General features: G+C 42.2%; 1 protein-coding gene across 4 annotated transcripts in view; it reads right to left on the minus strand.

Moving 5' to 3' along the window:
- Window positions 1-27,183, minus strand: part of if (inflated) — a 188,840-nt gene that overhangs the window by 15,188 nt on the left and 146,469 nt on the right. For 3 of the 4 annotated variants that reach the window (XM_065219277.1, XM_065219276.1, XM_065219278.1), the window contains exons 7-8: window positions 1,815-1,863; window positions 644-718 (exon numbers count right to left, since the gene is read on the minus strand). In XM_065219277.1, the coding sequence (XP_065075349.1) occupies window positions 644-718; window positions 1,815-1,863 (124 nt within the window). The remainder of the gene's footprint in view (window positions 1-643; window positions 719-1,814; window positions 1,864-27,183) is intronic. The other variant, XM_065219279.1, reaches the window with a different exon arrangement.

Below are 27,183 nucleotides of genomic sequence, written 5' to 3' on the forward strand. Positions count from 1 at the left end.
CTCCGTCGTATGGCAAAATATAAATATTTTTTTGTAAACAATGACAATGATTTCGCTTTTTTTTCGATAGTGAATAATTTTCAATTAGTAGGCAAACTTAACTAGATGCAGTAGGCATTGGCGGTGGTGGTGGTGGTGTTTGTGCGTGCGAGTGCATGACTTTGTGATTGGGTGAATTGGTTTGACACAAGGTGCGCGCATTTGCATTTGCGTTTGCTTTGGGTGTTTGGTTTAGGATAAAGCAGTACTGAATGGAGATTGTTTTTTTCGGTTTCGGTATCCAAAACAAGCCAACGATTGTCATCTTGAATGGTTGGTTGAGAATCACAGAAGTTAAGGTAACCCTTGATGAGTTTGTGGATAGGAGGAGCTCACGATAGAAATGAAGTTTTGTGTTTTAGCAAATGATGAGAGGTTAGGAAAACAATACGACAGTATGTTTACATGATTCGCGAGGTTGAAATTGAAGCAACACGATTCGGTTTAACTTTCCCAGCTGTCAAGTGGTTTTATTCGCGAATGAATGGATGTGAATTTTAGAGGTTTGTTTTTAAGTTTAATCTTGGATAGAAACATTGAAATTTAGATTGGATAGTTATGGAAATCATCTTTGTTGTTGTTGTAGTTGTTGTCGATAGGTTACCTCCTTCGCCAAACTGACCATATCGCGGGGGTTTATAGGGGAACACAGCGTCGGTATTAATGGAATACACTTGTCCTGAAATTGATTAAGATTGGTTTTGGTTTTGTTTCGCGGGGTATTTTTTTTTTATTTTTTGGTATAAATGGCGGTGGTTGTGGTGGTGTTGGTTGGTATATACGAGCACGTGCACAACGCAGGTGTGGGCAGGAGAGATGTGGCACAAAGGGGAATGACATAGAAAACAAAAGAAGAAAACGAAAAATATCGGTGATAACACTTGCTGAAATGTTTTGATTTGTTTTTCATGATGATTGTGTGTGAGTGGATTGTGTTTATTTGCAGGGTATCACTATGTTGGAGAGTGTTTAAACTTTTGCAGGGTAAGCCTTAACTACAGTTAAGTGTGTAAAATGTGACAGCACAGTTCATCGCTTGCTGCGATGGCAAATCAAATCTCACTGCCTACTAGGATCTAGGGAGCGCAAAACTACACGCAGCGCATCAGTCAACGCACTCAACCCCTCACTGAACTCAGGAGCAAATACTTACCAATTTAGATGGGAGGTTTCGATTAGAGCATATGGGGGCAAAATTTCACACCAAGTGCGTAACTAATCGGGTAATTGAGGGAAGTTAATCATGTGTTGAAGAACTAGGGAAATGGGAGAATATTGGCGGGTTCAAACTGCACTGCAAACCTTCTAATTTGCCCTCTTTCATAAAAGGGGGACCGCTACACAAAACTCTATACAAATGGAGCTGTCATAATGTGGGGTTCATCAATATCGCTCCGTTTCAATCAAACTCATCACAAACCTAAAACGCGCTGAAAATCGTGCACTCTATGACCGAGAGGGCCAATTGAAAGAGTGGGGGGAAGGGGTGTAATTTGCTTTTGCCCTCGTCGGATTGTGAGACAATAATGAATGATGAGTTGTACAACTTGGTGGCTCCGCCCTGAGGGCCCCCTTTGCCCCTCGTGGTAATTCGCAGGGCATCTGCATCTTTCAATCAGCGAGCGAACGAGCGAGCAATCAAAAGATGGCAGATGTCGTCGGGCAAATGACGAGTGAAAGGGGCCCCACCGACCGTCAAGAGCGTGGTGTAACTCCGAATGGGTTCGATGGGATGGTTCTTATCGCGGATAAATATGAGAACATGTGTCAATTACCTTGCCAGTAGTAGCTTCCGGGGGCGCCCACAAATACTCGATCGCCAGTCTGGAACGAAGGGGGAGAATGGAATTATGATTAATATTAATTGCATCGGAGAGTGAAGCGAGTTGAGTGAGTGATGAGGAGTAATTACATAATAACTGAGTGAGTTTGGACCGATAAACGTTGTCGTGGAGGGGGGTAATTTTTCACGACACTTGAAAAGGGTTATCGCGAGGAGACATCCAACGGAGAGGGAGTTAAATTTCTCGGGTGACAATTGATTGAGTCACGCGTCTTCTCAATCGGTCTACGAACTACGAGCCCGCTCTCCAAGACTTCTTTGATTAGACAGCTCAAGCTAAATTAGGTAAACGTTCGGTACACTTGTCGAAAACGATTTGGAGGATGAGTGCATGATTGACTGCCGTCTTTCGCTATTCCGTTACTGCCAAATCATCTGGAATAACACAGAGCCACGAACGAATCTTGAATGTGAAAGGGTCTGAGATTAAATTCATGATGTTCTGCTCAGTAAGCAAAGACGGTCGCTCTAAAGCCACTGATCCCCTCAAATCACATTGCACCACTTATGACCGAGTTGTTGTTGTAGCAATTCAAACCCGGCACCGACGACGACAAGTTTCACAAAAATGGCTGTCTAAGGCAGCCGAGGGCGTTATATCACAACACATCACTTATGATCGGGTTCATCCTATAACCATTTAAACCCGATGACGGCAACTGTCTCATAAAACACAAGTAGCCAGCAATGTGAGCATGAGTAGAAAGTAGAAAGTACGGACACAACCACATATAAACTAAATAGAAGAATTCCGTCTCGGGTAAAGTTGTTCAAATGGACAAGACCTATCCTAAGGTAAACATATTGATTCCAAAATTCACTCACCAGGTAGCGCTAGTGTGATTTTCATTTTGAATTGTTTACTCTAACTTAATATCTTGACTAGATAGAAGGTTCCCGTCTTCGGCAAAGCTGTTCAGATGAACATGGTAAATAATTCAGCTCAAAATTGACTCACCAGGCGGCGCTAGTGTGACATTCTTTTTTCATTGTTTGCACTAACTAAACATATGGACTAGATAGTAGATTTTCGTCTTCGGTTAAGGTATTCAGATGGACAAGACTTATCCTACGGTAAAGAGTTCAGTTCAGAATTCACTCACAAGGTAGCGGTAGTGTGACATTCATTTTGAATTGTTGTCCAAACTTAACTTATGGACTAGATAGACAGTGGTGCTCATCCAACGGCTTGTTCAGCCGAGTGAGTTTGTTCAGCCCGCGGGATGCTTTCAATCTGTGGATGTATGCCCTCCAAATGACTATACTCTTCACAACTTGTTTTGTGATTTCAACTTCCTGATGATTTTGTAGGAACTCACCATAACTTTCTTTGAAATTTGTAATCATTTCAATGGACTCCGTTTCAAAAGTTTGCTTAATGTAACTTAAAACTTCTGCTAAATAACTTCTCCTTGACACTGTCAAACATATTAAATTCTTCCAAGGATTCCATTGAAATCGAATTAACTTCTGATTCAAATTTCTTTCGAATTTGAATTACAATTTTATATAATAACCTTTAACTTATGCCAATTCGAATTGAGATTCCATTGCCTTTTTCATCTTTCTGTAAATTTTTTCAAGCTAAAATTCCAAGTTCTTTTTGCAGCTCAAGTTTTCTAATAAAATGTCTTACTACAATCTTTCACTTTCCAAAATTCTACCCTTCTGTCTTCCTCCCCAACCTTAAGTCTTAATGAGACTTTGGAAATCATTCGAGATCTTGAACTTCAAAATATCAACAAAATATCAAAAAAATAATCAACAACTCATAAAATCTGCACATTTTATATGAGAAATATTGTTTGTGATTCGTGGAACTAAAATTAAAATATTTGAATTCACCCCTTGGCATCTGAGCACTACTGAGATAGTTTCCGTCCTGGACTATTGATGAACAAAAGAGACTACGTTGTTGAAAGCTTAAATGAATTGCGTATTTCTCTCTAAATTTGGATGACATGAATTTCCTGAACAGATTTGTCAACTACTATAATGACCAAGATTGTTGAAGAGCGATATTCTTATTAGTTAAAATTTCAAATAAAAGCAACAAATTTAAACAAAGCTAAGCTCCATCAATTTCTGGGGAACGAATTTATATGATTATTACCATCTCATTGTTTTAGTTCATTTTAGAAACTTTGCCGAAAACAGAAACCTTCTATCTAAAGGCTGACTAAAAGAAAATTGGTACGCCCCTCACGCGCCGCTTTGACGAAACTCAAGGGCTGCACTTTGATCGATGACGAAACATACGCATTTTAAGCTTCCCGGTCAAAAGATTTACATCGCGAAGATTCAAGTTCGTGTTTGCCGACAAGTTCGCCAAGAAGGCCATAATTTGGCAAGCGATTTACAGTTGTGGCCTGAAAACGGAACCATTCGTCACATCCTCGACGATGACATCCCAAGTTTACATCGAATAATGCATGAAAAAGCGTGTATTGCCGTTCATCCGCAAGCATAGGGGCGAAGTCATCTTTTGGCCCGATTTGACCAGCTGCCACTACTCCAAGGTGGTTCTGGAGTGGTATGCTGCCAACAAGATCGATTTTGTCCCCAAGCTAATGGGAGATTCCCAGAATTTCGACGAATCGAAAAATATTGGGCAATTTCAAATCAGCGACTTCGACAAAGCGGCGGGGCATCAAGGACATCCAGCAAATGCGGGCAAAATGGAAGAAATGCGCTGATTCCGTGTCCGTTTCAACTGTTCACGAGGAAGGTTCGAGATTTCGTTCGAACTGGAGAAATGTAACCATCTAATGCTGTAACTTTGAAGTATTAATGGACTTTTTAAACTTATTGAATCACGAATTACAGGTCTTTTTATTCGTACAAATTTACTTTTAGTCAGCCTTTAGACAAGCTGTCAAGTGAAATCAAAAAAAAACACGAAGCAACAGTGAGAACTGATGATTGATGAGCCTTCTATCTGGTCAAGATGTTAATTAATGGCAAACAATTCAAAATGAATGCTACACGAGCGCCAGCTGGCGAGTGAATTCTATGCTGAACTGTTTACCACAAAATAGAACAACTTTGCTGAAGACGGAAACCATTTATCTAGTCCATCAAAATGAATGTCACACTAGCGCTGCCTGGTTAGCAAATTCTGCGCTGAATTGTCTTACTTAGGATAGGTCTTGTTCATCTGAACAACTTTGTCGAAGACGGGAACCTTCTATCTGGTCAAGATGTTAAGTTAGGGCAAACAATGAAAACTGAATGTTACACTAGCGTGACTTGGTGAGTGAATTCTGAACTAGACTCTGTTCCTTAAGATAGCTGCTGTCCATTTGAACAAATTTGACCAAGACGGGAACCATCCACATCAAGCTGAACATTGCATTAGGTCCTAAGTAACATTGACAGATTCTATTCGTCGACTTTCTCTTTGCATCCTTACGGCCACGTTAAGACATTCCCTGGTAATTTCGGCGCACAGATCGATGAAACAAGCTATTATCTAGCTTTGTATACGACAAACACGACAAGAAACTGTTCAGTACCCAAGTTATTAACGAAAGAGAAAGTCGATGAAGAGAATCGATCAATGTTACTTAGGACCTAATGCATTGTTCACGCTAATGCGTTTTAGCATCATTTACTGAATAAATTCTAAGGAGTGTCCCACATCAAATTGCATCACAGAAAAAAACACTGTAGAAAATTACCCATTGGGTATTTTCTCTTGTAAATTTGGGTAGAAGTAGTTTAGAGTGTATTGTTTACACTGTATTTTTATCGCTGTCAGTTTATCGAAAGTTGGAAAAAATGGCGTCACCCGAAAATCCTCAATTCTCTCATTGGGACATCAGAAAACAACTCGGAATCGTGCAGTCAACGGTGAGTAGTGTGATTAAACGTTACTACGAAACGCTGAGCATCGAACGGATGGAGAAATGAGGTCAGAATACATGTTCTATTAGTGATCAGGATCACAAGCGTGTCGTGAAAGCGTTTAAGTGGAATCCCAATGCTTCGGTGGTCAGGGATGTGGCCAAAAAGTTGAATCTGTCCAAGTCTTCCGTTCAGAGAGACAAGGGCCGGGAGGGACTGCATACGTACAAAGTGCAGAAGGCTCCACATCGTAACGAACGGCAAAATACGGTGGGAAAGTCACGGGCCCGGAAACTGTACACCCAGATGCTGACGAAGCCTTATGTGTCATCATGGATGATGAGACTTACGTCAAGGCGGACTTCCGGCAGCTTTCGGGGCTACTGTTCTTCACCGCCCAGCACAAGTTTGATGTTCCGTAGGAAGTAAGGAAGCAGAAACTTTCAAAGTCTGCCAAGAAATACATCATTTGGCAAGCGATCTGCTCATGTGGCAAACGAAGTGCGCCGTTCGTGACTACCGGGACTGTAAACAGGGAGATCTACCTCAACGAGTGTCTACCGAAGCGTCTGCTTCTTCAGTTGAAGCAACACGAAGGCCCTACGATCTTCTGGCTGGATCTAGCTTCGTGCCACTATTCTAATGTTGGTTGGACTGGTACGAAGGCAACGGGTTCACTTTCGTACCCAAGGACATGAACCCCCAACGCACCGGAACGCAGGCCCATCGAAAAATACTGGGCTATTATGAAGCAGGCACTATGGAAGCGTCCCAAGGAGGTCAAATCTGAGGAAGACATGAAGCAAAAAGCGGGTTTCCGTACAGAAGAAGCTACAGTCAGATGTTGTACAGAACCTAATGAGTGGAGTTCAGCGTATGGTGCGAGCGTACGGTATTCAAGTGAATGAAATTAATATGCCAAAAGCTTACTAATGGGTTTATTTTATTGTCTGAAAGTTTGAAAAGGATCGGTCAACTAGGTATCATTCTACAGCGGTTTTTTTCCGTGATGCAATTTGATATGGGACACCCTTTAGGTACTGGTAGTAAAACCCAAAATATCAGTAATATTTAACGATAAATAACGTTACTTTTTACTAAGATTATGAGTAAAAGCATTTTCAAGTATTGACGGCATTTCTACCTAATATTGGTTTAAAATGTTGTCACTGATGTGCTTTATCTTAGAAAGTAACGAGCAGCAACGCTGACGCTAAATGTTTGTTTACAAGTTAAAGTTATTTGGTAATAAGTTAATTAAAATTTCTTCTATTTGAACGACGACTACTATGAATGGTGAGTACAATTACCTATTAGAAACCCAAAACAAACATAAAATACAAACTATCTGACTTTGCAGGCCATCGCAAAAGTTAACATAAACTTTTATGGGCTTACAAGCAAACTGAGTCAAACTTATGATTTGCTATTTTTTTTCAAATTCTAGCTATCATCAGTGGCCGATCGCATTTAGTTATCAGACTATCAGTTTCTCGTTCTTCCTCAGCTTCCTCGACCTCCTCCTGCTGATGCTGCTGCTGTTGAGTCCCATTCCGGAAAGGTATTTGTTGCTGCCCACCGCTGCGGGACTGAACTAAGAGGTATTATCACCGATGAACCGACGTGACAGCTCATTGAAGCTACTTTCAAAATCTTGCCAAGACGCCATATTTAAAATACGTTAAACACTACCGCCACATATCATGAGCAAGGACACGAACTCACGTTTGACAGATCTGATCGCCCGTTGGACAGATAAAATCGCTCATTTGACAAATCGAATTGCGGACAAACGAAATGTTCCAATGTCATGTCGGTTCGTCGGTGGTATTATTTCGGGTATTATACAATTATTTTGAATATGCTTATGTGTTTTTTAATATTATTCTGATATGCAGAATGTTCAACAAAATCCGAAAAAGATCTTAAAACTACATCTGCATTATTCGTGGAAGCATATTCCAGGATCATAAAACAGAAAATAATACCTAATTTTCGATAAAAAGTAAAGACTAAAAGTAGGTAATTTTTAACGTTTACGCTTTCCTCCACCAGTACCTAAATTTAGGTTTTCGAAGTTTACCGATAATGTACACGAAACGAAAATCAATTATTTTATTCATATGTTTCACTTATACATTTTTGCCAAAACAACAGCCTTATACATTCCATAAGACATATCACATAGGTCCTATAATAATGCATAAAAGGAATGTGTGACCGCTTATACATTTCATTTGACACATGATCTTCATTAACTTTTTGCAAGGCGTCTGCTTATTAGTTGACTTATACATTTTATGAATAATCAGCAATAGAAATTTGCCAAAAGGTATAAGGAGATTTCTATCCGTGTAGATATGTGCACTTTGGTGCGATTAACAGTAATGTTTACCGACTTTTAGACTTCCTATCTTAGCGTGCTAGGTACAGACAAAGGGTTAATGCCAAGAGGAAGAGGTGACAATTGGCTTCTTCCTCTTTTATTTCTATCTCTATCTCTATCTCTATCTTTATCTATCTCTATCTCTATCTTACGCACATGGAATCGGCCAATCAGGAGCTGGTTCACGTTTGACAGAAAAGTGGACAGTGAGCATGCATATGGGCGTATACGTGATGATCGTTTCTCTTCATCGATTTTCTCTTTGCATTGCTACAGCTAAGCGAAACAATTTTCTAGAATTTGTTCAATGCAGAGTTGTAACAGGTTGTATTGGCTATCAAAAACAACAGCAAACGCACCGAGAAACGATAATTCTAGCGAGTTATTAACAAAAGAGAAAATCGACGAAGAGAATCGATTATCGCGTTTACGCCCTTATGCATGCTCACTGTCGAGGTCAGCGAAAATATTGTTTGCATTGGCATCCAGTGTTGCTGCATTTCGGGAATAATCGACATTTCAGTTTGAAGTAGTGCTGAATGGCTGTTAAAAATTATGATGATGCCGTCCCTAATATAAAAATACCATACCTGAACCATAACCCATATGATATAACTATTCCACAAATTGTTTGGATGATACCCTGAACACGTCGTTTAGCAAAATAACCATACAAATTTTATTAGGGGTGCTAGGCTCGGTTATAAGTATTGCCGAGCTCGAGAATAATGTTTAAGAACAAACGAAGTGACAGACGACTAACTGGCGAAGAAATAAATTAAAACAATGTGGTTCGCTGTAATAGAATTTTCTTAGAAGCTTGAGCCATCAGCCACCAGATGGGCTAGTATTTTTGGTTTGATTTGAACAAAGTTGATTTTGTGTGCAATGATCTTTGATAGTGTGCAAAGAGCGTATTTTTGACGTAGGACTACGTCTGTGATATCTATATGGGAGTACACTTTGTGAAAATGGAACATGTAACGAAATTATGAAAGATTTTGAACGTTAATAACTCAGCTGCCTCTGGATCAATTTAAATAATTTTATCACCAACCGATCAGAAATATTTCCACGCATCGATAGCAATGAAACTAGAACTATTGAAAAGTGGTAAAAGTCAAGCATTGTCCAAAAGCGTCGAAATAACTAACAGATCCACCAATTACGTACATGCATATGCTGCTTCCCCAACACAGTCATCAGAGAATCGTTTCTAGACGAAACATGTCGAAGTGGCATTCGTCTCCGATCTTCGGGCGTGTGCAAATAGGGAGGATGCAATAGCGGAACATTTTGCACACTCATCACCATATTCAGAACCACACGGCCCCAACGACCACTCAAAATTTTAATGCTCTCCAGAGTTGTAATCTTGTAACCAAACTTGAAAGCAGGGGTGTAAGTGATTTTGATCGATTCTCTTCATCGACTTTCTTTTTCGTTAATAAGTCGACGGCAAACACATTCATTGATACATTTGTTGTTCTGGGTGATAGAAGAGCATAGCAGAAATAGTGCGAAATAGATTTGTGAGGCCATGGTCATCAAAAGAGGAAATCGATGAAGAGAATTGACTTTCACCCCTCGGCTTGTAAGCCCCTTAATTCAGTCGACGTCATAGCAATGAAAACTAGCATGGTTGCATTTCTGCTGTTCGGTTGCAATTATTCGATTAACGATCAATCGTACAGATTTTTCTAGCTATTGGATTAAATATTTTAAGAATTTTCAATTTTTCGAACGCGTAACCGACATTCGTTCTTATTTCTACTCGTTCGATTTAGCGCGGTAGAGAAAATAAATAAAAGTACTAATTCATCTGAAGAGGCATAGATAAGAACCATGACGTTAAACAGGATCATAAATTCGCCCAAAAAAGTGTTAAGCGTCTTTAGCCTTTAAGATTTACCAACTTGTTGAGAGAAGGAGAAACGGAGAAACGAGAGAAACGAGAAAACTAAAAAGGGGAGGAGCTTTGGCTTCCAACCTGTACAGCAGCAGACGGGCCTAGACTCTTGCGAGTACCCAAAACCGATTTGTACCTTCCTTAAAAAGTTGTCCTAGCTCGCTATTCTAATATCTATATGCAATCTTCACACTGCCGTACTCTAACGGAACTATCAACTCTATGCTTTCATCTACTCCATCTATCGTATAAAAATTACCACTACAGTATGTTATTTGAAATTAGCATCTTCAACTATGTAAATTGTACTTCACATAGAAGTAATACTAAAACATATAGTCAAAGTGCAATAGAAGGTTCGTCACCAAAGTTTTCGAGCCGCAACGTCTGTCACTTCGTTTGTGGCTAAATCACATGAAGTTCCTCTACCTACCACCAGATGGCACTGTTAACTGGATTTGAAGGTCATAAGGAGTGGTGGCATGGACCCAAAGGGTAAGGACCTCCTTCACGCGATTTTTTTTTTTGGTTCACCTAGCTGTTTTTTTTTTAGTGTACCTGGTGCACCCGGTACTAGAGCAAAAGAAAAGATCATATATTTGGATTGTCCCCAGGAGGATTGTTCGAAGAACTATTGTACCCAGGAAGATTGTTCGAATAAGGATTGTCCGCAGGAAGATTGTTCAAAGGAGGATTGTCCACAGGAAGTTTGCTCGGGAGAAGGTTGTTCGAAGGATTGTTCGGAGGAGGATTGTCCGCAAGAAGATTGTTCGGGAGAAGATTGTACGAAGGAGAATTGTCCGCAGGAAGATTGTTCGGAGGAGGATTGTTCGAAGGAGGATTATCAGCAGGATTGTTCGCAGGAATATTGTCCGCAACCGACGAGTCGAGGAGAAAGATTATCCGGAGGAAGAGGATTGTCCGCGGGAGGATTGTTCGAAAGTGGATTGTTCGAAGAAAGATTGTCCGCAGGAGAATTGTCCGCAGGAAGATTGTCGACAGGAAGATTGTTCGAAGGAGGATTGTCCGCAGGAAGATTGTTCAGAAGAAGATTGTCCACAGGACGATTGTCCGCAGGAAGATAGTTCGGAAGAGGATTGTCCGTAGGAGGATTGTCCACAGGAAGATTGTTCGAAAGAGGGTTGTCCGCAGAAGGATTGTTCGAAAGAGGATTGTCCGCACGAAGATTATTTAGAGGAAGAGAATTGTCCGCAGCAGTGATGGAAAAGTTCATCAAAGTTCCCTATGACTCGCGAACTTTTCCCTTGGTGAACTTCGTGACATATCGCGAACTTTTCCAACACTGGTCCGCAGGAAGATTGATCAGAGGAAGATTGTCCACTGGACGATTGTCCGCAGGAAGATAGTTTCAGGAAAGATCTTCAGAAACAATCAATGACGTTCAAGGAAAACATTGGGGAACGACACTTATCCTGTTCCTTTTTTCTTCAAAAAAGATATGGCAACACTGTGACGGCATGCGAGCGGAATTGAAAGAATTTTCGGAATAGACAGAAGGATCAACAGGGATATTCAGGATATACTGAAAAATAGACAAAAAATCGAATAAGGATGTCTGGAGTAAAAAAGTTCTGACTGATGTTCTGGATATATAAGCAGAATTTTATGGATAAATTTGATGGGGATACAAGATGCATCCGAATGCATCGTTCCCCCTGGAACATATAAAGAGCTTCAGAGTTCCGGATAATCTTCTTCCTCCACGTACTCCTTGACTCGTCGGTAGCAGACAATTCTCCTTCAAACAATCCTCATGCGGACAATCCTCCTTTGAACAATCTTCCCGCGGACAATCATCTGACTGGCGGGATCTGGTCCATTCGGTCCTCGCTACACAAGGATCGTACCTGGGTCCGCCTTGCATGATTTCTAGTTGGACCCCCAACAATTAAGTGATAAAACTGATTCCATTTTGATCAACATCAACAATGACATTAATCCTAGCTCTGAAGTTCAGGTTAGGAAAAAAGTTAGGTTAAAACAAAACGTCAGCTATTGTTGGTAAACAAACCGACAGCATTGTTGACAGCATTCCCCCATGCACTCAAAAATATAACTACCCACAAATCTAAGAAACCTACTACCATAGAGGTAACTCTAAGACTAGTAGGTCCCGAAGAAACGAGCTCTACTTTTTGGCTCAGCTCTGGTACTATCTTCGGTTCCAAGCTAATCGATGCACCCCTCGAAACATGGGAAAATCCACGAACCCCTCATTTTATCTGTCAAACTTTCATAGTGAATCAAAACAAACATAGTGTAGTACTAGAATTTTGACTTGAATGGGGTACGTTAATCGATTTGCTTGGGACCAATAGGCTAGTCAAGTAGTGAGCCAATTTCAAATCTATAGTTTCGTATTGATTGTTGCTACTACTGCGTGCACTTCCATTCTATTACCGAGAATCATGATTTTTCGATAAATTCCTTCCACGCTATTGGTCCTGACCTTTGGGTCCATGGTGGTGGCATAATGGGGGCCATGATGAGGCGAACTAGGGCGGATGGACGATGGCTCATCGAGAAGGAGGGACAATAGGTCAGCCGCCATCGTTGAGAATCATTTGCTTGGCGATTATTAACAGCGATACTTCGTAAATTAGCAAGTCTGAAATTCAATAAGAACCGTGAGGACGGGAAAGAAGTGAAGAAGGAGAGTGAGGTGCAGAACCATCCAGGTAAAATTCCCTTCTAGAGAAGCACCTTCTCGATCGTCAATAATCGCCATCATGATTTCCCACTATGTCCACAGGACCCCGTAGTTTACCGTTGGAAATTCATCCACGGCGTGGTCAGACCCCGTAGTGTCCGTCATTAGGCATACGGCGCGGGTAGACCCATCGACCGTTAGACGCCACGAGGATAGCGAGGAGAGAGAGATAGAAGAGCCGTCGCGGAAAGTCCCAAAGTACGCGACCGGCTTGAGAACCAAGTCGAGGGTTCAAAAACGGAGTGTGAATAGTGAAGAAAAGTGACCAGAAGGAAGCTGAGGAAGGACCAACAGCGGCCCCTTGCTAAATAACAAGAAGAAGAAGAAACGTTAGGCGAAACGAGGTAGGAGATATACAGTAAGGAAGTTGGACGAAAGGGTGAAGAATAAAGGTACCTGTAGTTAAACAAGAAATACAGTGGGAGTTTGTTGTTTGTGTTAGATATTTGAGTTTTTTCTTGGCCGCGATATTCAAACGCGTATGCCGACCATGAGGCAGTGTAGAGGGGGGTCTTATAAGTGCAGAGGGCAGGGAGTACCCCACCTGTTACAAAGCTCAGTTTAATCATGTCGAATGAATAAAAATTATTTATCTCTTGGTAGAAAATAATCGGATCTGATATACGCCTTTTTAATGCACCACCAACGTAGTGTGCGCCACGCGAGTTCGAGAAGAAACGTCAACCAAACCGTTTGTTTACATCAGAATAACTATTTTCCCCAACGCAAATTAAAGCATTTTCATTCAACATCTTGCCAATTTCTATCGGTAATTGTCGTATTGTACGATTTTCCACAGATCTGAACTGATTTGTACCTTAACTATTCACACACAAGAAATCCGGAAGATCATAACCACTAAGGCACTTTTCTAATTTTCCATTTTTCTCAACAAAAATATTCCTGAACACCAGCAGGATCTTTGCAAAAACGTTACAAAATTAAATTTTTCAACTGTAGATTAAGTTCTCGAGCATCTCAGATGAATCAATTTATCAGGAAAAGTAAAAAAAGTGTTCCGCTTCCTATGTCTCAAGGCAAAAATTTCTGCTCACAACACTCTTTTTGACGTTCTCCTATTCACCACCAGAGGCTGAATCGATCGTTTAGTTTCAATTAAAAAGGCCTATTAAAGTCAGTTTAATCATGGTTCATGGTTCATCTTGTTAGAATAAATTTCAATCATTTTTGATTATATATTTATATTCTAAATGAATAAAATTTAATGTTGAAAAGATAAATTTTTATCACAAGTGCTTATTTCGAATTTAATCAGGCATGGCTACTGCCGAAGTAATCATGGTTCGGACTCAATAAGGCGAAGCGGGAATTGGCATACTTTTTAAGCTTTTTTGATTTAATTTATTTTTAAGAGTATGTTGGAGGCGAACCAGCCCCAGGCTGAAAGCCTCCCTAATAAAGATAAATCAATCAATCAATCAATTTTTGAGTGTAGGAAAATAACGGCATTCTGGCAACTCTTCTCCTTCCAGACAAACGGTAATGCCTCAATCTTCGCAAGAAAAGCATTTGCACCCGGACCAGAGCTACGACCTCACCTCAGAACCATACGACACGCCATCTGATAGGAAGACCTCCTAGACAACGCCGAGCATAGAAGGCCATGGCGACGGTCAAGGTTGCTAGCGCAAGGGCTCCGATACCTTATTTGTGCATGATCATACCACTCTTATGTGTCGTCTACTGCTGGCCGGCTTCTACGATCATCAACTTTTATTCATTCGGACAGAACAATGGACAATAAGATGCGCAGGAAGAGAAATTATGAAGCATTTCGCTTGTCTTAGGGGGCAGATTAATTCGCTCTCTGTTCCGGCGATATGTTATTGCTATAAGCTGCTTCCCGTTGGTACGAACAAGTTCATAAAATATTTATTGGCTTCCAATAGATTTGCGTTTTTATCATTAGGTGTATGCAAATTGTTCACTGTTCACATCCATACGATTCGTTCCGGCGCCGTAGCCGACTCCGACTCACAGACAAACAGACGTTCATGGGAATTTAAGGTTACGCAACTGTCAGATTCTTCGCTGGCAACACTGCTAAAACTGCAAACGCCTGCCATGTCCGGAATGCTTTCCTGAACGGTTCGCATAACTTTGCCGGATTAATCGTAGCGGGCAAAATCGTCTCACGATTTCGGAACAAGCCATGTTTTGTTTTCGGGCTTTTGGCTTCTGGTCAGCGCTGCATCGGGTCCCTATGTGTGATCGACCAAATGGGCAGATAACCAGCGATGAAGAGGCACACCAAAGTGCCAGAAAGAATCAAAAAGAGATTAGCATACATGGCTTTTAACATTCTTCCGTACAATGTTATCGCCGTTTCTCGCTGTCCTCCTTCATCCCGAGTTCCCTTTTTTGGAACATGGATATTCGCTTTTCGAATTCACTTACCACCGTTTAAGGGCTGACTGACTGCGCTGCTGTCCGCACCCGCAACTCCCAGAACAATAAACGTAAAAGTGAAAAGATGCGAAGAAATTGTAAAACCGATTCAAGTCGGTCTTTTTTTTTTCGGCCCCAAAACACAGAACAACAAATCCACTGAAGCAACAACAAAAAAACATGACAAATTGAGAACCTTTAAAATACATTAAGAGGTACGACGACATGTGAATTATATCTGGTTCGTGTCGTTCGTTCTCCGGGTATTTTTTTAGCGAGCTGATTGTACTCTTCCCTGTAATGCGATATTGAGATCATTGTGATGACAATCTTTATCGGTTTGCTCGCTGTGGGTGAGATGCTGCCTCGACGAGGGGTGATTCGATGGTGTTTTGCTTCTTTCCAAATCAAAGTAGGCCTAATGTCAAACCGACAAAAGCAACTGTCGTTGATCCAACATCCAACCATCCAACGAACCAAAAACCGTCAAGATCTGTCATATTCTACGTTATCCCCCAAAAGCAAATCTTCGATTTGTCCATATTTGTACAAAAATGTAAACAATCCGACTGTCAATGGCCGAGGATCCGAAAATAGACATCCGAATATGTTTATATTTATGCGCCGCCGGAACGATGTGCAATTCCCACAGCAGCAGCTTCCATCATCACATTAAACACAGACGACATCAGACAATCACAAATCGTGGCTGCTGAAGACGAACGAATTGGAGAAAGTGGGAGGGGGAAGACACTGCGTAAAATGTTCCTCCCGGAATACAATGTGTGCGGAATTCCTTTTATGTTGCAGCATGTACTTATGCTGGCCCTCAGCAGCTCCCAAGCATACTGCAGCGATGAGCGATAAACTGTGTGCGCAGACCTCTTTTGTTTATAAATCTGTAAGGTGCGCACGGTCGGCCGGCGGGAGGAAACCGCGCGCATATCGCCGCAAAGCCCCCATTTATACACACAAATATTACAATTCAATATAAAAATTTATATTTATTACCTTGTCGATTGTTCCTGCTCAATCGATTTGTATACAATGCACCGAAATGGCATGTTTTTCTTCCTTTCTCGCGGTGCAATGCGGCAGATCGTCGTCGTCGCCGGCGTATTTTTTTTTTATCGCAGAGCTGTCAAAATGTGCTTTTTGACAAGCACCGCCTGCTTTGGTTGAGCTGAGCGCTACATTGAATCTCGCTGAACAGGCGATGACAAACTTATTGTTGTTCGGCTGATGCTCCGAGTTGGGATCGGCGATCGATCGGTGGTTGATCGGGACGATAAATTTTCGCAATAAATGTACAATAACGCGAATTGATTGCTGGTTATGGTGTATTTATAGCTTATTTGCGAGCGTTTTTTTGTCAGCTTGGTCGATGTTTATTCAGGATATTTTCTGCACTTGTAGTTGGAAGTGATTGAGTTTGATGTTGAATAGGATACATAGAATAAGTGAAATTTGCATCCATTCACGACCTCTAAAGATGGTCCACAAGGCGTTTAGGCTAAATCTACCTTAAATCATTTTAAATTGATCCATGAGATTTGAGGAATTGAGCTGCACTGACTTGTGGACTTAAAATCTCTCTAATGATAATGTCTCTAGATTAATGTCAAGTCCTCTGAAGCAAATTTATGGGACCAGTGAACAAATCATGTACCTTCTTACCTGTAGCATAGAGGTAACTCTAAGACCAGAAGGTCTCGAAGAAACGTGCTCAACTTTTTGGCTCAGCTCTGGTACTCTCTTCGGTCCCAAGCTAATCTATGCACTCTTCGAAACATAGGAAAATCCACGAACCGCTCATTTTATCTGTCAAACTAGTGTAGTACTAGAATTTCAACTAAATGGGGTACGTTAATCGATGTACTTGGGAGCGATAGGCTAGTCAAGTGTGAGCCAATTTAAAAACGTTAGTTCGTTCCACCGGTTGTTTGTACCATAGAGGTAACTCTAAGACCACCGGGTCCCGAAGAAAATCATTATTATTTTTGGCTCACTCAGTACCAGAACAACGGTCCCAAGCAGTCCCAAGCTATTTCACTCACCCCTGCATGTTCTGCATGAATCCACACACCCCTGATGTTATCTGTCAAACAAAATCAAAGTGTACAAAGTGTAGTAATAAAATTTCAACTAGAATAGGGTACGTTAATCGTTTGCTTGGGACCAATAGGCTACTAAAGTGGTGAGCCAATTTAAAATCGTTAGTTTCGTATTGATTGTTGGTTGTACCGTCTTTCGTTCAGCTCACGATCTTAAACTAAAACTAGCCCTGATGAAGATCCCAACCCCTGGATCGAAACGCTGACGATTATAAAACAGTATAATTTTCATGAAGATTGAAAGCCGATGGCTAATGACTAATTCTTCAAGGTTTTTAAACTACCCCGAAAGTCTAGACTTTTCTGAAGATTTTGAAACTACCCTAAAGATCTCTAAACTTCAATAATGTTCTCTAGACCCGAATTTCTCATAGGTTTCTAAAGTTGACGCAATTTTCTGCAGATAATTGAACAGCCTTGAAGTTGTTTGATCTATCCTAAAGCTCCCAAAAACTTTTTGATGTTTTCGATACTTTCTTGAAGCTCATGGAACTTCCATTAAAATCTCAAAAATTCCCTTTGAAGATTTCTAAATTCTCAAGAAGTTCCTACTATTCATAGATTCCCTGAAGACCCCACATATTTACAGGAATTTTTAGAGCATTCCTGAAATTCTTGGGATATTCCATAATTCTACGGAACATCTTGAATGTTCCTGCAATTAATTAATGAAACGGCTCTGAAGATCTCAGATCTTCCTCGAAATACTTGCAACATCTCTGAAAATAATGAAACTGCTTAAAAATCTGACATTTGTGCTATTAAAGTTTCACGCTAAGTTCGGTAGTCTGTCCATGAAACTTCCTCAAAATCCTCGGTACCACCATAGAGGCAACTCTACGACTAGTAGGTCCCAAAGAAACGTGTTCAAATTTTTTGGCTCAGCTCTGGTACCAACAATCAATACGAAAATAACGATTTTAAATTGGCTTACTACTTGACTAGCCTATTGGTCCCAAGCAAACGATTAACGTACCCCATTCTAGTCGAAATTCTACTACTACACTATGTTTGTTTTGATTCGCTATGAAAGTTTGAGAGATAAAATGAGGGGCTAGTGGATTTTCCAATGTTTCGAGGGGTGAATCGATTAGCTTGGGACCGAAGATAGTACCAGAGCTGAGCCAAAAGTTGAGCAAGTTATTTCGAGACCTTCTAGTCTTAGAGTTACCTCTATGCTGGTACTATCTTCGGTCCCAAGCTCAGTCCCAAGCTAATCGATGCACCTCTCGAAATACAGGAAAATCGACGAACCTCTCATTTTATCTGTCAAACTTTCATAGCGAATCAAAACAAACAGTGTAGTACTAGAATTCAAACTAGAATGGGGAACGCTAATCGATTTGTTTGGAACCAAATCGTTAGTTTCCACCGGTTGGTACCACTCTTATGATAATGTTGTAGGAATTGCCCTGAGATTATTAAAACTGCCCTAAAGACCTCTAAATTTCGCAACGTTTTCTGCAGTACCTTGATTGATTTTCTGTCAGTGAAATTTGCGACAATTTTCCTAATGTTCTCTAGAATTTTTTGAATGTCTTGAAGGTTTTCTCTATTTTCCTGAATTTAATGAAACTGCTCTACAATACTCAAAATTCACTTGAAGTTTTCGGAAGTTGTTTGATTTTCCTGATAATCATGAAACTGCCCTGAACTGTCAGAACTACCCGAGATGACGTAACTTCGCATAAGATCTTTAAACTCAACTGAAGTTTTTGCAGCTGCATCTGCTGAAGTCCCAGAAATTTTCCTGAATTTAATAGAACTGCTCTGAAGCTCTTGGATCTTTGCTGAGCTCTATGGAACTTTTGAAAGCATTCGGAACCTACCCTAAATATCTTAAAACTTCCATGTTGCTCTGAACGTGCTGGATGGTCTTGATGTTTTTGGAATTTCCACGAAACGCTCAGATCTTCCTGCAGGTTCTTGCAAATTTTCTGATGTTAATGGAACTAACATAAAGTTCACATTTTTTTTTTCCAAAACTCATTGGTACTTCATTAAAGTTCCCGGGACTCTACGACGTTCATGGGACTCTTAAAGTCTTTAAAATTATCTGGACGTTGTTCTTGGAACATCGGTACAGTTCCAAAACTTATTATGAAGTTCTCAGAATACTCCAGAATTTTTTGGAACATCCCCCAAGTTTTCACAATTTTCCGGATGTTCATGGAACTGCCTCAGAACATTCCCGGAGGTCTTGTAAAGTTTCTGAACTTTTCTGGAATTTAATGGAACTGTCGTGAAGTTCTCTGATCTTCATCTTAGTTCACGAAAATTTCCTAAAATTAATTGAACTGAACCGAATTTCTGGGGATCATCCCTTAAACATCTTGTCTGGACTTTCCTGTAGTTTTTTGGTCTTTTCATGCAGATTTAGAAACGTCTCTGAACGCTTCGGATATTCACTAAAGTTCTTGGAACATCAAAAAAGTATTCTAAATGAATCTTAAGAGCTCGGAATTTTCCTATTTTTTTCTGGGGTTCGCTGAATTTATCAGAATAATAATGAAAATCATTTTCATAATTTTCTCTAAATTCTCAATATTCTCGCAAAAAAAAAATTCCTTCAAATTCAATCAAATTGACGAAAGAAGTAAAAAGCAACTGGAGAATGTCGTCTTCAGTGATGATCCATCACCGATCTGGTCATTCCCGGCAATCACAACACTCATCTGTGCTCGTTTTGAAGCAGTTGCTGCTTTGCTTGCTTATGTGAGTGTGTTGGTGAGTGAGCCCAACAGCTTCCGTTTCATGTTGCCTGCTTTGTTTGTAACTCACACAGTCGCGCCTGCCGAGACGAACTTGGAATGCGTAGGCATTGTTTTCATTTTCTTCTGTCGTTTCGCTTTTTCTCATGATCGTACTGCAGAAGTCTTCACTGTTTTCGTTGTGCTTTACATCATCAGTGACCATTACTGGTGATTGTTGTTTTCCATGGCTCTACCTCTCACTGTGTGACAAAATGTTCTGTCAGCGATAGTCAGATGATGCGTTGAAGAGTGTCGAGTGAATGTCATGATATTTTGCATCACTGCTCTTCTTCTTATTTCCTTTATTTAACGTCGGTCTCTGTTCCGCAATATAGTGCCAATCACCGACATGATGGCAATCAAATGTGCAGGAAGTCAGCTTCCACACTTGCGTAGGATATCGCACCCATTCAAACACACATGGGCCGGGATCAACGGCTTTACTTCCCTTCCGAAGGAAGACGTGACCAGAGATTTTTATGCCTCAGAAAAATCCTACCGACCTCGGCTGGGATTGAACCCATACCCATTTGGGTGAGAAAGCAGTCACGCTTACCACTACACCACCGAAAAACCGACATGAATGACCATAGTAAAAACAATAAAATTTCTGACCAAAGCACACTACTGACATGCGGCTTCGTGTTCGTGGGAAATATTTAGCATGCAAAAGTTATGAATTGGTTCGTGTCTTCTCTATTCTGGATAAATTATTTTTTTCTAGATCAAAAACTGCTGTGGTTTTGGCAGTTCAAATCACTGCACATTTAAATCAGCCTTTTACGATTTTCGGGCATAAGTGCGAACACAGAGAACAGACATCCGCCATACGGAATGTTGCGACTCGAGTTATCACTTTTTTGGATTAATGATTAAACTGAACTAAAATTTGGGTTGATCTTATTGACCGTGTATCCAAAGGAACTGTCGAATCAGTTCAAAGCAAACAAGACAACACAACGTAAATTAATCGAGTTTTGTGCGGAACCATTATTTTCGAATAAAAAACTAAGTTTCCTGTAGATATACAACCGTTTTTCGTTACAATTTTAACTGGGCATAGTAGTAAGGAGCAAAACTGACTTTTCTTGAGTTCACTGGCGGCGAATCTTCAAATGATTCAGTGAGGGTGTGAACTTCAATTAGCCCTCATTTAAATTCAGATGGAAAAAGTGGAAGCGGAGCTTCGAAATTTTTTTGGAAGTAAATAATGTGACGAATGCAGTTCGTAAACGTTCCTACTTGCTGCATTATGCCGGCAGCGACGTACAGGACATTTTCTTCAATTTGCGGGGAGAAAATGAAGTGGAGGTTCCTAATGGCTCGGACATCTACAAGGAGTCGGTCAAGTTGCTCGATGATTACTTTCTTCCGCTTAAATGCTTACCGAGAGAACGTCACATATTCCGAAATCTCGAACAGGGCCCGGAGGAGTCAATCGAAAAGTTTGTGCTGCGTGTCTGCGGGAGCAAGGAAGCCTCTGTGAGTACGGCGAGTGGCTAGAAGACAACATTAAGGAGCAGATTTTTGAGCGAGGATACTCAGATGAGTTGCGAGCGAAGATTCTAACCAAAGGAAACATGACATCGGCGCAAACCATTGAAGAAGGTCGCTCTCTGGAAACCATCGCAAAGCATCGGAAGAACTTGCAGCGAACTGAAGAAGTCAACCGGATCGGGAAGTCGAAGGGTGAATGCTTTCGGTGTGGTTGTTCTGGACACTACGCCAGTGATGAAGACTGCCCCGCCCGTGACAAAAAGTGTGAAAAGTGTCATCTGCTCGGGCATTTTAAACGCTGTTGTAAAACTAAGGAGGCGAGCACGCGGAAGAAGGATGGGGACTGGAAGAAGCGTCAGAAGAAGAAACTACGGCAGGTTGTAACTGATGATTCCGAAAGTGACGTAGACGAGGACCAAGATGACGAAACGGATGATGAATGTGTCAGCTACGTGTTTGCGATGGTTCAACTTGATTGGACGATCGATTCCGGCGCCGGAGCTAACGTGATTAGCGTTGATGATGTGTGGGAGTTTTTGAAAAGCCGAAAAGTGAAAGTGGAGTTCCAAACCAAGAAGGTTGCCAAGAAGATGTTGACCTACGGCGACCACAAGTTTTCGATTGAAGGAATGTTCATCGCAGAGATATCGAACAAAAAGTCTTCGATCAGCGACAGGGTGTACGTCGTCAAGGAGGGCGGTGCGAATCTTCTTGGGAAAAGAGCAGCCACTAAGCTTGGAATCCTGAAAATTGATACGTCTATTTGTACTGTACAGTCGGCTGAGGAGAAGATCGGTAAAGTAAAAGGTGTGGTAGTCACTGTTGAAGTAGATCCCAAGGTAAACCCGATTCAGCACACTCAAAGTCGTGTTCCTAGCCCGCTACAACCTAAAGTAGAGAGAGAACTTGCGAAGCTGCTCAAGCAAGACATAATCGAACCAGCTCCTCGTGACTCGCCGTGGATTTCACGCTTGGTCGTTCGGCCGAAGGCTGGGAATGCCGAGGAGATACGCATTTGCGTTGACATGCGTGATGCCAACAAAGCAATCATTCCGCAGCACCACCCTCTACCAACGTTCGATGACATAATTCCGCATTTGCACAGCTGTAAATATTTTTCGAAAATCGATCTCAACAAGGCCTTCCACCAGATCGAACTCGCTGAGGAGTCTCGGTCAATCACAACGTTTGCTTCGCATAATGGCTACTTCCGCTATAAGCGTCTTACTTTCGGAATGAATTGCGCGTCGGAGGTTTTCCAAAACATCATAGAACGGGTGCTGGTTGGAATTAAAGGAGTGAAAGTTTTCATTGATGACATCTTGATCTTTGGACGCAACAAGGAGGAGCACGATCGAGCACTGCATGCTGAACTTGATCGTCCGAAGGAATACGGAATAACAATCAATGAGAAGAAGTGTGAGTTCGGGAGTAAGAAAGTCACATTCATGGGACACCAGTTGAGCAGCGAAGGTGGATGCCATCCGACGTTGTCGTAACCCTGAAACGGTAGAAGAGCTGAGGAGCTTCCTTGGACTTATCAACTATCTTGGTAAGTTCATACCAAATCTTTCTACCTTAACGGCGCCTTTGAGAGAGCTTTTGCATAAAGATATTCGATTCAAGTGGGAACGGCGGCATACTGAGGCTTTCGAAGCGGTAAAGAAGGTATTAGTAGATCCGAGAAATCTTTGGTATTACTCTCCTTACGACGATACGATCCTGATAGCAGATGCCAGTCCGGTTGGCATTGGGGCTGTGCTGTTGCAGGAGAAGAATGGGAAAAAGAGGGCAATCTGCTATGTTAGTAAGGGTTTGTCGCCAGCCGAAAGAGCTTACGCGCAAAATGAGAGGGAGGCGTTGGCCCTTGTCTGTCATATTTACGTGGTTTGGAGTTCAAGTTGGTCACTGATCACGAGCCACTGAAGGTGATGTTTGGTTCTAAACGAAAGCAGTGTCCAAGAATAGAACGCTGGGCACTGCGGCTGCAATCGTTCAGGTACAAAATCGTCCATGTATCTGGAAAAGCTAACATCGCTGATTCTTTGTCAAGGCTGCCGAGAGCGTTGAACACTGGCCGATGGTTGGACAAGCTGAAGCAGTATTTTGCGTTTCGTGAAGAACTAGGAGTTGTGAACGAGATTTTAATGAGGACTGACCGAATCGTAGTACCGGAGAGTCTTCGTAAACGTATACTGAAGCTGGCTCACATTGGTCACGCTGGGATTGAGAGAACGAAGCAGCGGATCCGGGGGAAAGTTTGGTGGCCGAACGTTGATAAGGTGGTTGAAAAGGCAGTAAAAGCGTGTCTGGAATGTCAGTTAGTCAGTACTTCGGCACCTCCAGAACCTATGTCTGCGAGGGAACTTCCACAACAGCCGTGGCAGGGGTTTATGCGAATGGGTTTGCCTGCAGTATTATAAGCCGATAACGCACAGAACTTCTCAAGTCGAAAAATGGAAGAATTCTGTGCTAGGTTTGGAATCGGACTTAGGCACACTACTCCGTATTGGCCTCAAAGTAACGGAGAGGTTGAGCGCCAAAACCGATCCATTTTGAAAACACTGAGAATTGCGAGGCTGAATGGCACTGACTGGAAGAAGAATTTGCAAGAAGCTAACTACGTGTACTCTCTTTTGAGCCAACCAGCAACCGGTCGTTCGCCGGCAGAGTTGGTCTTCGGGAGAAAGTTGCGAGATTGGATTCCCCAGCTGGCAGTGAACACAAATGAGGACAGTGACTTGGATCTTCAGGTTCAGGATCGAGTCTCATTTGCTGAATGCGTCGACAATTATTAGAAGCATTGAACCTGCTACGAGGCCAGCGTAATCAACGTGGATACGTTCCCATTGATCGTTCGGATATTCCCAATGGTGGCTGCTGAACTTCGGTGGTGCCGCTGCATGACGGGCGCATTGACTTCACAGTTCTCTCGATGTCCGAATCGATTCCAGGCCAATAAACGTAGGATCGTGCCAGAGCTTTCATTTTGACGATGCCAACGTGTGCTACGTGTAGGTCGTTTAGGATTGCCTGACGAAGAACAGCTGGTATGACCACTCGGTGTTCGAAGAGCAAGCAGTTGGCAGCTATTGTATATTTGACTTCCGGAGCTTTGAAGCCTGCCTGTGCAAGAATCCGACCCAAGTCCAATTCTCGAACGATTTCTCCAAGCTGAGGGTCCTTCCGTGTTTCACGTGCTATATTTTCGGCTCGCACTGGCAGTTGCTGTATTTGGAGATGAGCAAACTGTTCGAATTCATCCTCGATATTTCCTCTCTCGGTACATACGGCGTTGACATCGGATTGAGTTGTTCTACTCGGTATTCGGGAACAATAATCCGCGTTGGTGTTCAGGTTGGTTGGCTTGTAGACGATGTTAAAGTTGAAATGTGCTAGATAGTCAGCGTAGTTTGCCATTCAACTGATGCAGAGCGTAGGAAGCGACTTCTCCGGATGCAGAATCTGCGTTAGCGGCTTGTGGTCCGTAATTAGGGTGAATTTGCGGGCATACAGGTAATGAAAGAACCTTTTGACCGCCCACACGATCGCAAGGGCCTCCTTGTCAATTTGAGGGTACCGTTGCTCCGTTTTCGACATGGTGCAGCTGGCATACGCTATTGGCCGCTCCGTTCCGTTGCTCAGCTGATGTGAAAGGACGGCACCAAGTCCTGTTTTGCTCGCATCCGTCGCCAAAATTACTGATAATGCTGGATCGTACGGCATCAAAACTTGCGGTGAGACAAGGGCTTGCTTCAGGTCTTGGTATGCTCTGTCAGCTTCAGGTGTCCATCCAAATGTGTCACTAGCCAGCATATCACGCATACTTCGAGCCCTAGATGAGAGATTCGGGATGAAAGCACTATAGTAGGTTGCCTTACCCAAGAAAAACTGCAACTGCTCTGAGGTTTCCGGACGTGGCGCATCACGGATTGCTTCAATATGCTTGTCTGACTTGTGCAGACCGTGGCGATCAATTCTATGGCCCAGGCATTCGAGAGACGACGTAGCGAAAATACATTTCGAACGGTTGAGTCGTAGTGCGTGTTGTTTCAACCTGTCCAAGGTAGCTGTGAGGGCTAGTAGAAGATCATCGAAGTTGTCTGCCGAAACGATGATGTCGTCGTAAAAGCTGACGACGTTGTCCAAGCATTGAAGAACGGTCTCCATGCGTCGTTGCCAAATAGCCGAAATATTCGCAGCACCATAAACAGCTCTCGTGGGGCAAATGAGTCCATGCGTTGCAGTATTGAGTGTGAGCACATGACGGAAGTCACTGTCGATCGGTAGATGGGTGTAGGCGTCGGTCAAGTCCAGATGACAAAACAAAGAGGCACCCTTCATTTTTGTTGAAAATTGTTTCGGTATTGGGTGCTCGTCGACTATCATCCTAGGATTGACGGTAGGTTTATAGTTCCCGGTGATCCTAATGTTTCAGGTTTTCTTCACCACGATGTGAGTCGGTGATGCCCATTCCGAAAAGTCCACCTTTTCGTAGAATCCTGTAGAGATTTTCTTGTCGATTTCAGCTGCATAGCGATCACGCAGAGCAAGAGGTACATCCCGAGCCTTTGCAAAAATTGGAGTTACTCCTGACTTCAAATGCACTTTTGCTGGCGGTCCAATCAGTTTACCGGGAACTTCACTGAAGATTTCTTCGTAGTTGTCCAGTAGTCCTGACAGTTGCGCCCGTTGATTTGGAGTAATTTCGGTGGATGTAACCGTGTTGACAGATGAGTCTACAGCGAACATTTGGTTCAAATTTATCTGGTCAGAAAACTGAGAAATCCACTCGCGCCAAAAGAGAGGGTCGGAATCTCCTGACACCACGTACACGTTCAGTCTGCGCGATGTTGATCCGACGGATACATGCACAGGAAGGCGACCAAGGCAGTTGATGCTGTGACCAGAGTAGCTTGAAAACTGTCTGTTTGTCGGCAGTAACGCAAATCTTGTCTTGATTCCTCTCAGCTTCGATTCCGAAATGATTCCACACGGTGCTCCAGTATCCAGCTCTATTTGAAGGTGTTGGCCATCGATTACAACGTCGATCATTTTCTTCTTGGAATGACTTTTGTCGTCAACTTGACCCAGTGTCTGTAGCACATCGTTTTCGGTAGCTGAGTTCTCCGACGACTCTACTTGATCAGTGGAAGAGTTTTGGAACTTCGACCTTCCCGATCGACACACCTTGGCGATATGGCATTTTCTATTGCACGTGTTACACCTAGCATCGCGGAAACTACATTGATTCCGCATATGTTGCCCACCACATCCGTTGCAGGAACTTGATCCACTGTACTGCTTGCTGTGAGTTTGTTTTTCATCCGATGGTCCCCGCTGGTACAACTGATGTTGCGGTGTTGATGCGTGACGACTGCCCTTTCTGGTCCTTGGTGTTTCATATCCGAGCTTGTTCGTAGCCTCAGGTTCCGTCGATGAGGTTCCCGTGTTGACTTGCCTTGCTCTGTTACGGGTTGCTTCCAGCGTGTGCGCGATGTCGTACACAGCCTTAAATGTTGCCGGATTTTTCGCGATGATTTCGTCGCACATATCCCTAGCTTCTAGCCCGTGCAAAAACTGTTCAATCAGCATCCGATCCAAGAATTCCCCGTATTCGCAGTATGCAGCGCCTTGCTTCAAACGAAGAACGAAC

Source organism: Ochlerotatus camptorhynchus, unplaced genomic scaffold (genome assembly GCF_037179485.1).
Source record: "Ochlerotatus camptorhynchus isolate MF236.1 unplaced genomic scaffold, CSIRO-AGI_Acam_v1.1 ptg000102l, whole genome shotgun sequence".
In the NCBI taxonomy this organism is placed as follows: domain Eukaryota; kingdom Metazoa; phylum Arthropoda; class Insecta; order Diptera; family Culicidae; genus Ochlerotatus; species Ochlerotatus camptorhynchus.